Source organism: Micrasema longulum, unplaced genomic scaffold (assembly GCF_059751315.1).
Source record: "Micrasema longulum isolate JH-2025_06_02 unplaced genomic scaffold, ASM5975131v1 h1tg000615l, whole genome shotgun sequence".
Taxonomy (NCBI): domain Eukaryota; kingdom Metazoa; phylum Arthropoda; class Insecta; order Trichoptera; family Brachycentridae; genus Micrasema; species Micrasema longulum.
The window spans coordinates 224,511-238,052 of record NW_028277811.1 but is presented as its reverse complement, the minus strand read 5'-3'; the positions used below and the strand labels follow the sequence as shown (position 1 = coordinate 238,052).

Genomic DNA, 13,542 nt, shown 5'->3' with positions numbered 1-13,542 from the left:
CGACATAACAAGAAGCTACTATATTATATTTGTATTTTTTAGGCGTTTTAAAACATTAAATTTATTTTATTTTTAAAATATTTTGAGTTTGTCCGAATTTTTGTATACTGTGGAGGGCATCATCAACAGCCGTAAGGTTAGCAGAGCTTCGGTTCGCACCACTTTGGCCCACAACGCGTAATTCAATGCAACGTCAGCTTGGACAAGTTATTAAACGTCGTGCATCGGAAGAACATTCACATTTCATCTTGGCATTTCGTGTCACCCGTCCACCAGCTCCTCGCCAGTGTTTGCTATTGTAAACTCCTTTACAAAATTGTAAGGATGTAACTCGCGTGTATCTACTCAATAAATAACTTCAATTGTATACCATCTTTATCATTTAACCTCAAATCAATTCTCGCGCACCCATCCATACAAATAGGTCAATTTTCTTTCGATTCACGACGTATAATAAGTTGTCCAAGCTGACGTTGCATCGGATTACGCGTTGCGGGCCAAAGCAGTGTTCGGCTCTGCCAACATCATTGGCTGTTGGTGATGCCCTCCACAATACAATGACTGTATTTCATCCTCAATTTTAAATACTAAATCAACTTTGCTTGTCCTAGAAAATAGTCATTCGTGTTTCACACAATAGGGTCTTTTTGTGTTTTTTAAAATTATTTTTGTATTTAAATTTGAAAAAAAAGTACGATTTTTTTCGTGCGACGTCGGATGAATTTTCTAGAAAGGTTTGAAATACGCGTATTTTGAATTTCTCGCGAAGACGTTTCGCGCCCCGTAGGACAAACGGCACGTATGACGTTTTGGTGCTTGTACGTGATGTTTATTAAAAGTGCAGTCGACAGTCATAACGTGTGACGTCAAAATGACGTAACTGCGGGCCGTTTTGTATGTGTTCATTTTTGAACCCGAAAATTATGAATGAAAACTGGTTTTGAATACATTGATAGTTATATCATTAGAATCGTTAAAATCCCTTCTAAATGTTTATATTACTTTTAACGTTGTTCCCGGTTTGTAAAAATACTCTATTTTTATGAAAACTGATGTTTTTACTATGCAGGATATACTGGATATTCTTCTTCTGGGGCCTTATCAGGACCCCCCGACGATCACTGCAGCGAAAGCATCTCGGTCCTGCGCTACTCTGCAGCAGGAAAACTGCTTATTAGATGCACTCGCCATAGTGATTCCTGGGAAAAAATGACCAGAGTATTTTTTTAAATTTTTTTTATTTATTTATTACTTATTTTTTTATTTAAATTTTATTGATAAACCCTTACGGGTTATATACATTTAACAAAATGTTTTCACTTTTAAAATTCACATTCTACGGTTAATAATAATATTTTTAACATCTTTTGTAAAGGTTGCCTGAGTCTTTTGTTTAGTTTTGTCTGGTAGTTTATTGTATAATTTCAGTCCATGGTTTATAAGTCTCGATTGTCCTTTTCTCGTTTTAAAAGATTGTATATGATATTTTTCTGATATTCTCGTATTGTGTTCATGTTTACTGCAATTTTTTTCAAGTTTTAATTCTTCGTCTACAATTACATCAGTGGCTAATTTATGAATAAATTTTAAAGATTTTAGTTTAAAGAGTTCAGTTACGTTTAATTGTTTAGTTTGTTCAAAAAGTTCTTTAGTTTCTGTTAGATAGGGAAGGTCATATACTAACTTTTTGATATCCTGTTCCCCATAGTAGTTGCATATAACATATTTTAGTTTTTACATAGGCTTCATACATTAAATTTTTTTCCTTTATTGGAACAAAGTTTTTGATTTTAAAAAAATAGACTAGATAAAGTTTCCCGTTGCCTTCTCTGGTGCATTTTTCTGTCGGGGTTACCTTTCCTTGCTGGTCGGCTCTGGTTTGGAGGCGCCAGAAACTCGCCTTTCATCCTCCCGTTATCTGCTGTGATCACACCGTTATGAGTGTGATCCGATTGCCCAGGGTTCGCGACGTGGACGCTAACGAGTTGGACCAGTCAGTAGTGTTGCCGGTGGAATGCAACTGGGCATTCGCAGTATTTTATAGAATTACACCCTCCAGCAAGATGCGACTAACTGCGACCATACTGACGGCTCTAACCCCATAATAAATATAAAAATTCAAAAAGATTACTCTCATAATTACTCGTATACGAGTATTATATGCTAAGTAAAAGAGCTATGTATAGAATGATTTAATTAATATGTATTTAATTGCTATGATTACATATAATTATATTACAGGATAATTATATCCTTTATTTTTTGAATACTGTGTTTTACCTCTTATGTATATTGTAAAAAAAACTAAAAAAACTGAAATTCATAAACAAATAGTATAATAGGGAAATATCACATACTACGAATTCCGATAAAAATATACGGATTAAATTAAAAATAGTTATGTTTATTAATGAATTTCTTAAAAACAAGTTAAATCCACTTAATTATATCAAACCCGGTAAATCCAAAAAAAGTATGTATTTTTTATGGATACTGTTTAGTCTCTTATTATTTAATTTTTGTAAAATAAAATTTAATTGTTCTTAACATTTAGATCTTGTCATGTAAATGAATCGAATTGCGATAATCTGTTTAAAAAAACTTTGTTTCGAAAAAATCGTTTAGTTTTCAGTACTAACAGACACAATTATTATTTCGATGTTCACACTTACTCGAGTTTCCAGTGGATTTATTTATTATCATTTTGTATACATAAAATTATGCATTTATAAAAAATTGCTCTGACTATATCTAACTAGTGTTATTTACCTCGTTCTAAACCAGTTAAAAAAATATATAAAAAAACACTAATCAATACATAGAAACAATAATAAAGGAAGTAAATAAAGTGGAAAAATAGTAAAAACATAGTCAAGTGCATCATTAAAAAATATATTTGAAAACTCAGTAAAATACGTAGTAAAATGGAAAAAACAAAGTAGGTACAAGACGTAATTTAAAAAAATGTAAACATATATATATATATAAATATATATATTCATAGTAAAAAAACACATTAAAAAAAGCAAAAACCGAGTAAAAAGTAATGAGAATCTTCGGAAATTCAATCAATAAAAAAACAATTTGTACTATAAGTGCCGTCATAACTGATAAATCACCCTCTGCTTCATGACCTGCGAACTTATGTGTGTCTAAAACACACTGCCCGTTCATTATTAAGACATATAAAACTATATATAATGTTTCAATTATAATTACATAAATTCCGGTGAAACGTAATGACGTGACGCGTTTCCTCTCAGTGGCTAAAGAGAAAAGCGATATATTAATTTGGAGACAATCCGCCTCAAGCCATACGTACTAGCTTGGCTCTCATAAGAATAAGGCATCGTAACTACACGATATTGCAAAACAAGGCAAAGTAAATCATACTTGTATACATGGTGTTTCTGGGCCAGACTGCAAAACTTTATAGGAACATTGCATAAAGGCAATATGCGCCCTTATGCATATGTGTATAGACTGTATATGTATATTAAGTGTTTAAAAAAATAAACGTTCCTCATGGCAAAAAAAAACATGTTTTTTTTTTAAATCCAAAAATAAAGGATATCTTTCTTTCTCAGACTAGCATCCCTTCCACAAACTCTTGCACAACCCCTGGAGGAAAGGAGGATATTTGGAAAACCATTTACACTTTAGAGTGCAAAATGTACAATAAAGGAGATTTAATACATCAAACTCGATAAAAAGTTAGTTAAACTAATTATTTATTATAAAATGTCTGCGAAAATCCAATTGAATTAAAAATTAATTTTATAAAAACAAATATATGTAAAATAAGAAAAACCGTGTTTTTAAAAAAATGTACATAACGTTCAAATAATGTTCACCTTTAATTATAAGGAAACAATATTTGTACAAATTCCACACAAGAGGCACCAAAGCCTCCCTTAGGGCCTATTTCATTTGTGATGATGCCGTGTAAAACGATGTAATGGAAACTACTGCAATATTTAGGGATAACATCCGATTAAAAACTTAAGGAAGAAGATTTATTTATTTTTATTTATTTATTAATCATAAAACACAAAGTATTTCACAAGTATAAAACGTTAAATTACTCTCCCAGGAGTTACAAAAACTGAATTCGGGACATAAATAATATTAACATTTAAAAAATAACACATATTGAGAACAACAAAGAAACAAAGCAAGTTTAGCACCTTTATAACTAAATATAGCACAATATATACGCCAAAAACCTTCTCTTACACAAGCAGAATGAATATATAAAAAAAGCGCTTTTAAGAATAAAAAAAAGTAGTGAATCTACTAAGGGAGATAAGGTTGATTAATTTGACAGAAACGATTTCACAAAATATGTCAGTATTCATCCTTAATCAATGGAAGACTACTTTATCGACCGAAATCAGGGCTTGCAATTGTAGCGTGTAATATTTATACATATTGCCGGTAGGTGTCTCTCTTCCATCAAAAGTTAAGGCGGTATTCCAAATTGCCAACAGTATTCCAAATATGCTTCCTTTCCTCTACAAAAAAATAGTTTTTGGAAAAAAACCTATGGGAAGGGATGCTATTTCTCTAAAAATTCGTGGTTTGGCTCTTAAACACGTGTATATGGTCGGCATACTGCCTATTTTGCCTAATATACATTATAGCCTATTTTGAGAAAATGCAATTTGAATGTTTGACTCAACAAAAGTCTCTTCTGGTGTTCCTTATTCATATTTTAGTTATGATACATACTCATGAAGCCATCTTAGTTCCTTTGAATTGTTTCAATAGTTCAGATTTCGAAAAAATAACTGGTAAATGGAACTAATGCCAAGTTGCCCCAAATAGCTAGGGTTGCCATATTTGGCTAATTTCGTCTGCACACTCAGAACGTTCTGGAATGGGGAAATCTAGTATCAAATAGAAAATTTCAAGTCATTTTAAAATTAACGTACAAAAGTACCCTAAAGCAAGTTGGACATCGTATTTCAATATTTTGTTAGATTTTAGTCCGTATTGAAAACCAAATGTTATAAAGCATTAAATATGTTAGCAAATTAGCTGACTCGAAAACAGGATTTGAGGGATAAATAGGTGGCAGTTTTAGCATTATTTTTGGTATATTTTTTGAGGTATACAACATGGCTAAAAAATAAACTCCAAACAACCACTATCTAATTATTCCATAATATGACGCATAATATCATTTTTTCATCGCTCTTAAATCTTAAACAACTCTCTATGAGTAAAATTAAATAATAAAAAAAATATATACAGTAGTTTTCTTGGGAACCGTCGTTTTAAGGTGTTTTTAAACTTTAAAAACGAGACGCGGTAAATCGTTAAGTATCGAATTTACATTTAAATTTTATTATAAACCCGCTTTTATGGAGTGGCTTTTATTTTCCAATAAATTGGTCGTTTGATTCTTCATTATTATATCCGGTAATACAAGACTCGCTTATAATCCACAAAACTATTTCAATAATTATAATTTTTTTTTGGTTTATAATTAGATGCTTAAGCAATAGTCACGAAAAAAGTATTTATTAGTCTTAGTTGAGACATCGGTCTGTTTATTTAAACAAATAAAATAAACTCTTTTTGAATTAATACAAATACAGTTTTTTTTTTTTTTTCTTATTATTTCATTTTAAATATTTTATCAATCATCGAACCGAATCGAATCAAATAGAAATCGAATTCAATGCGTATCGACAAATATTTTTAATAGAATATTATGGATGCCTAGACGTTTCGCTAGCCCAAAGCATCAGTGAGACTTCTTGGAAGAACACGTTCTGAGATAATCGGACTTTGAGGTGTGTGAAGGGTCTGACTAAATTAAATTATTTGAAGTAGATTATGCATACTATATTTTTACATGGGTTTACAATCTAACATAAATATTTTACTATTTGAAAACATTAATTTATTAACATATCTGCACGTGCATCTCAAAATCAGAATTTTCTGGTTCATCTCACTGTTCTTACTTTGGGCTAGCGATTTATAGGACCTGAGACCTGTCATTGGCTTATTTCAAAGTTCTCTTTTCACACTGTGTAACATTCACCATTCTACTCATGATTGATTGAACACCCTAAAAAAATAATCGCCTGAATAAAAAAGAACGTGTCCGGGCGGATAAAGAATTTCAGTTCCGCGAGGGAAATAGAACCAGAATCCTGGTCGAGTGTATTTGACTCGATAACTAGTCTCAGGCAAAATCCTAAAAAAGGAAATCGGGTGGGAAAAAGTCGGCATTGTTGTCTCCTTCATTTTTAAGGTTCGATTCCACTGATTTCATGTAGTGCCCTATAAGTGGCGAGCAGAGTTTTTTTTATAGGTAATCTACAAAAAATGTTTATCAATTTGTACCTTCAATTAAGTTCATAATAGATAAGTAATATAATTATAAAAAGCAATTTTTTTTATTTTTATTATTTTTTTTATTGATAAACCCTTACGGGGTACATACATTTAACAAAATGTTTTCACTTTTAAAATTCACATTCTACTGTTAATAATAATATTTTTAACATCTTTTGTAAAGGTTGCCTGAGTCTTTTGTTTAGTTTTGTCTGGTAGTTTATTGTATAATTTCAGTCCATGGTTTATAAGTCTCGATTGTCCTTTTCTCGTTTTAAAAGATTGTATATGATATTTTTCCGATATTCTTGTATTGTTTTCATGTTTACTACAATTTTTTTCAAGTTTTAATTCTTCGTCTACAATTACATCAGTGGCTAATTTATGAATAAATTTTAAAGATTCTAGTTTAAAGAGTTCAGTTACGTTTAATTGTTTAGTTTGTTCAAAAAGTTCTTTAGTTGCTGTTAGATAGGGAAGGTCATATACTAACTTTAATATTTTATTTTGCTGTCTTTGTAGTCTGTTTATGTCATTTTGATATCCTGTTCCCCATAGTAGTTGCATATAACATATTTTAGTTTTAACATATGCTTCATACATTAAATCTGATAAAATAAACTCTAACAACAATTATTATTAACTTCGCGAGATAGTTAGCTTAATTCTACATCATTAATACAACACTTGTACCTACAAAAGTTTATTAAAAAATACCACAATAACATTGAGCAGATATTTCCATTATAATTAAAATGTCAACACTGAGACTGGCCGATTCCTTTTACAACGAATAATAAAAATTCAAATATAATGGTAAGCTGTGCATAATCGCTTATTTGGACGATTTGCGCCTATGACCTATACAAAATCAGCTACGGATATTTTATAAAATAATGATATAACCTGAACCGGTGGACTAAAATATAAACTGTCATTTTTTTAAAATTATTTATTGGGGATATCAACAGTAATACATGTAACCAAAATATAACAAATAAAATGTACAGAGAATAAAACCAATAACAGATATCCACAGAAATACATTAAATACACGTACAATACATACTAGTGTGTTTGTGTGAGTGTAAGTGAGTGAGAGGGTGGGTGAGTGGGTGTTGTTATATTGGAATTAGGGTGGACATGTGTGTTAATATTATTGCAAAAGTGTCTAAAATATAAATAAACATATATAAAATATTAAGAATTAGAGATAAAATAAATTAAAATAAGATAAAATGATACTTTATGAACGATGGTGTCGAAATGCCTAGAAATCTATATTCTCTTTTCAGATGGGTTTTCGATCTCTGTTTGAATACTTATAGAATCTCAAATACGTATTTTTTGTTTTTGTCTTTTTCCATAACTAAATTCTAAGTTGCCGTTCCTACTATGCACTCGTATGTTCTAATATACGATACTTAATTCAACAATCTTGCCATTGAATTCCGCCGCCGGCGTTGTTGAATGCAACTCTTTGTTTTGCTCTGCCGCGTAGACTATTTAGCGAATGACGCCCGTTGAATAATTCAATTTCTTGGTGGTTTGTTGCTGTGACCTCCAGCCGGGACAGAGGTCGCCATGTCAGAACTCTGACCTTAGTAAATAAATATTAATGGATGCTGAGGTGATAAAAAGCGATATGGACGAGTCATCGAACCCCGAAGATCGATTTCACCGTGAAATCATATTATGATTACTTAAGAAGATACATTTAATAATAATGGTGGGAAAAATACAAAATGATTTGACCGCTACTAAGCGAATTTCGCAAAAAAAAAATCAAAGATTTTTTTAATGTCTTATTTGGTCTTAAAATAATACAAACATTATAACAAATGTATGCCCTAATATTAACTTATTTGTATTCGTTATATCTTTAATCTTCGCAAATTTGACCACATAACCGAGTATCGCACGCAACTACACTGGCTCAGTATCAGGCATAGAAGAAACATTCACATTCTATCACTTCTTCACAATATTTTAAATAATCCCACTTCGCCTGTTTATCTGAGATAGCTCATCCAACGTCTTTGACAACACGGACTATCTCTTCGTTCTAGTAACGAAAGAACCCTTTTAATACCCTGTCATCGCTCTAATTTTCTTGCTTCCTCTTTCACAGTAGTTGCCGCTCAATTGTGGATTAATCTACCCACTAATGTTAGAGACCCCTTCTTTATTTACATTTAAGTCAAGATTGAAATGTCACCATCTAAATATTTAAATTGTTCCTTTATCCTTCTTCTTTCCTTCCCATCCCCTCTCCTCTCTTAACAGTATAGTGTTAATTTTTTTGATATAAATATTTTTTTGTTAATTTTTGCTTTTAATTTTTGTATAAAATTGTAAGATTCAATATGTCCATGTATTTATAATTTTCTCAAACTGAACGGTTTGGGTAGGTAGGAAGAAATTGCCTTAAGGCAATATGCCCACCCTTGTATGTATATATATTGTATATGTATATAAAGTGTAAAATAAATAAATAAATATAAGTGTGAGCATCTTTCGCTAGCGTAGCAGTCAGGTTTTTATTTGAATATTGCCAATCTCAAAGAATCCAACGTATGAGCGTCTTTAATGAGTGAACGTGCTTACATTTCGTTTGTTTTAAGTTTGAAAATGTCGATTCACATAAATACGCTGAATCAAAACACGATTGCAATTGAACGTAGATATGCAGAAAGAAGCCTAAGAAGAATATTGAAAAAAATAGATTTTGGTAAAATCGGGTGCAGTAAGGTCCTAATTCTATGTTTTGCTAAAAACAGTACGGCTGCTTTCATACAAAAAAACTGTTTTAGTTATCTTCTAAAACTAGTGTTGATCACTAAAACGACATTTGTCAGTTTGCAGAAAACACCTACAGCACTAAAAAAATCTTACGGTTTAGATGCTGACGGGAAATTCATGCCAGAAATCTAGTTTTCTATAAAGATGAATTTATAATTATTTTAATTTCATAAATTCAAAAAAATCTAAATATTTTTTTATACATAATGTCGCCTCATACAGACTTTTAAAAAACATAAAAAATCATTTGACACATAATTAGATCATTTTTTAAGTTACAATAACAAATTAATTAAGTGATTCTCTTATATTAGACACCCTAATATAACTTAAAAATACCGTTCGCGAATCGTTGCAACTAAAGCTAGGACAGCGGTGCCTGTATTTTAACGGCCACAGTGAACGGTGATGCGGTGGACAGCCGTCGTAACGGTGACTAAATAGTGGTTTCATAAGAAAACTGTGTTAAACTGTGTTGATAACACCGTTTTTCTCTAGGCACCGTTACGACGGCTGTCCACCGCATTACCGTTCACTACGGCCGTTAAGATACGGGCACCGCTGTCCCAGGAAACCCTAGCTTAAACGAAATCATTCGTCCAGGCACCGTATAGATATTTCAGTCATGTGTCTTATTTTGGCATCGGTGTCGGTGAAATCAACCTATAGTGTTTGGGAAAACATTTAACATACCCAGGTTTTATATTAAAAATGATGGCTACTTGAAAATTAAACAGAAACCAATCAATTTTATGTCAAATATTTTAGGATTACATTAATTTCATAGAATATCAGTATATTAAAGTTTTATATAGGATTAATTTTTAAGCAAAAGCGTCTTCTGCTACGCAGTATTTTGATGTGATGTGAATAAACCTCTTATGGTTCGTTTTTGGTGTCATGTAAGGTTTTGCCGCTACTAATATTGTGTACGTTCGAGGTCCTTGTTTGCAAAAACTATAATGATTAAAGAATATCTAAAACTATGGCTGAATAGTCAGTTTTGTCGATTGATTTTAACCTTTAATCGTTAGTGGTTAACCTCTTCGTTCTAATTCTGAAGGTACTCTTTTAATACCCATACACAATTCCTCTTTCTTCTCTAACTCATATAGTGTCCATGCGGCTCGACTATGGAATCTTCTCCCATCCACCATCAAAGATGTTACTACAGTATCTCTGTTTAAATCACGTCTGAAGAAGTATCTCCTTTCTCTACCTTAATCTCTTGTGTGGCTGTGATGTCACACTAGTCGACATAGAACACAAGATTTGATATATCTCTCTTATTTTTTAAATTATGAATTCGTATTTTTTGTAATCTTCAAATGGACGTTTTCACACCCGATTTGGAAAGTAAAATTTGTATCACTATGCTATATGTAAATACTAAAAATATTTAACCTTGCTACGCGAAGCATGAATGTCCGCTAATTCAACAACACATATATACAGATACCTTATACAAGACAGAGCACGAAGTCATAACTAGGAAGACTGAGACGCTGTTCTGCGGTGTGTGTCATCTAAAACAGATTTAGTCTTCAGTCGGTTAATGACAATGATGGGGGACGCACGCGCGTAACATGAGCGGCGTATTTGTGATTTTCAATTTATTTTGCTATAATAGGATTTAATTATATGTTTATTCCCATAAATTATGGAAAAGGATTTACTAAACAGTAGTCTCCATGTTTTCCATTTTTTTCAAATGTCTGAACTTTTTTAAAAAAAAAAAAAAAGAAATATTTGCGTTCTTATGATTTACCCAAATATTTAATTTTGAGGGCCATTTTCAACGAGTTGTAAATAACTCACTATTAGAAAATGGAATCGAGTTGGGGTAGAGTGGGATTCGAACCACGGACCTTCGGTCAGTGAGTCTGAGACACTAGCCACAGGACCACAACCCGATATAACTTTAGAATATTCCGTCTTTTACTAGTGGTAACATGATGTTACATCACCGCGCGCAAAGGGATATTTACCACAGTCTTTTAGGTGTTAATCTCTCCTTCTTTCCTGTTCCCATTGAGTAATGGTATTGATTTAAGATATTTTTTTATAAAAATATTCATTTCTATTTTTACATATCATGTATCTTTATCTTTTTTTTATTATATTTTAAATGTGTTTTGTAACTTGACTGAAAAAAAAAATTCGTTTTATTGGTTGGTTGGAACAAATTGCCATTTGGCTATTAATATTATGTACAAAAAGTTAAATGAAAAAATAATTACACGGTCTTTAAGTGAATAAATAAATAAACAAACGGTCTAGCCTTTCAGTTGAATGATGGCATTTAATGAACAGCCTAGCCGCTCAGTTCAGTGGCTGGTTTAACTATTTGGAAATACACACGTGCGAAATGTTTTATTTGAAATGTTTCAAATTTATTTTTAACCTGTATATACGAATGTGCAAAATACACCTTCGTACATAAATATGTTAATTTACGTTGGCAAAAGCCAAAGCAATGAGAAACTTCAGCCCTACGTGAAATTGGATACAAAAAATGTTTTCTTACGCGGGGTAAAAATTAGAGCATTAAATTGTACGGCAAAGTTTCTTGAAAATGTACAGAAAAAATAATAAAAAATATATTGATAAAAACGCACTACTTTAAATGACGTCACTGGTTCATGTGAATCAACCTATGATCTGAGAGCTATGGAAGATTTCCGGTCTGCTTGTCGCTTCTGGACCAATAGGAAGAACTGAATGAGAATAAGCGGAAATGAACCTCTGACGTCACACGCGTAGTTATTTCAGAAATACAAAACTTTAAAAAATCGTAGCGCCGATAATACGATATGTAAAAATTAAAAAAAAAAAAATTTGACTTAGTTTAACAGTCTATTAACAAATAAAAAATTTGAAAAAAACCACTGAACTTCCTCATTGCTACCCTAAACCATGGGATTTAAAATTACCTACTGAAATTAAAAGTAATATATTAATTAGAAATTCAAACTATAGAAACGGAATGAACAATGAAATCCATTCCTAATTCCACAGCTTTAGGTTCAATTGTTTATTTACTGACTTTTATTTTATTTTATTTTTATTTTATTTCATTGGAAAGCCAACAGACATTTATAAATTTATAAGATACAATTATATCATAAATACATATCATAAAGTCCAATTGGAGGCTTCCACATAATATTGTTATTGTAAATGTTGTCACATAAAAATTATACATAACATAAAATAACTAATCCTACAAAACTTATAATATTACTAGAAATGTAAATTTATTTACTTTTGAATATTGGTCACACAGTTGCACATTATAATATATAATACAAATACAGTTGACCATACAGTGTACATTTATAATGTGCCTACATCCAGAAGTGCACATAACCTGCATAATATAGGCTGCGGATGGCTTTGATGGCTTTCGTCTATTTAGGCATCTTCAAGACTAGTTAAAAATTCTTAATGTTTAAATTTCTTTCAAAAACCCCGCCTACATTGAATCGGGTTTGAATCGGGTTGTGGTCCTGTGGCTAGTGTCTCGGACTCACGGACTGAAGGTCCGTGGTTCGAATCCCACTCTACCCCAACTCGATTCCCATTTTCTAATAGTGAGTTATTTAAAACTCGTTGAAAATGGCCGTCAAAATAAAATATTTGAGTAAATCATAAGCACGCAAATATTTCTTTTTCTTAAAAAAAAAAAACAAATAATGTTCTATGGATTTTGTTCTAATTTGTGTTTTTCTTTGTTTCAGATTTCTTCGATTTTTATCACAGCATCAATAATAAATAGTTTTAATTTTACACTATAAAATAAATCTCTTTCGACTCAGAAAAATTCTGAATGGAATATAAAATAAATAATATACAAAACCATATATTTTTTTAATAAGAATGGTTGCGTAAACGAATATAATCGAAAAAAATCAAGGTATTTGATTGCCTATTAGAATCTCAACGTCACGCGAGCTTGACGTTTAAAAGTGATTCGACGATATTAATATTTGAAAACAAAATGACATCTATGTGCGCGGTGTGGAAGTTATTTGTGGTTGTGTTCCTGGCTGGAAATTTAGCCGAGGCGCTCGAAAATGGAGTGGCACTAACGCCGCCCATGGGATGGCTCGCATGGGAACGATTTCGATGCAACACAGACTGCAAAAATGACCCCGATAATTGCATAAGGTAATGTACTTACACTTATTTTTTATTTTTTTTATTTATTTATTTATTTATTTATTCACACTCTTTATCAAAATACAATTCCATATTCACTTTGCCCAGCTAACAAGGGTACATACCCCGTTCCAAGCTAGGCAATTACATTTTAATATATTATAATACTTAACAAATTAATATAGAACACAGACAAACAAAATTAAACTTATTCGGATACACATTTTG

At 31.5% G+C, this 13,542-nt stretch overlaps 1 protein-coding gene across 2 annotated transcripts in view; it reads left to right on the top strand.

The window, feature by feature from the left end:
• Window positions 1–13,542, top strand: part of LOC148280105 (alpha-N-acetylgalactosaminidase) — a 164,716-nt gene that overhangs the window by 75,320 nt on the left and 75,854 nt on the right. For both annotated transcript variants that reach the window (XM_088228926.1, XM_088228925.1), the window contains exon 2: window positions 12,894–13,323. In XM_088228926.1, the coding sequence (XP_088085052.1) occupies window positions 13,154–13,323 (170 nt within the window). In that variant the 5' untranslated portion in view covers window positions 12,894–13,153. The remainder of the gene's footprint in view (window positions 1–12,893; window positions 13,324–13,542) is intronic.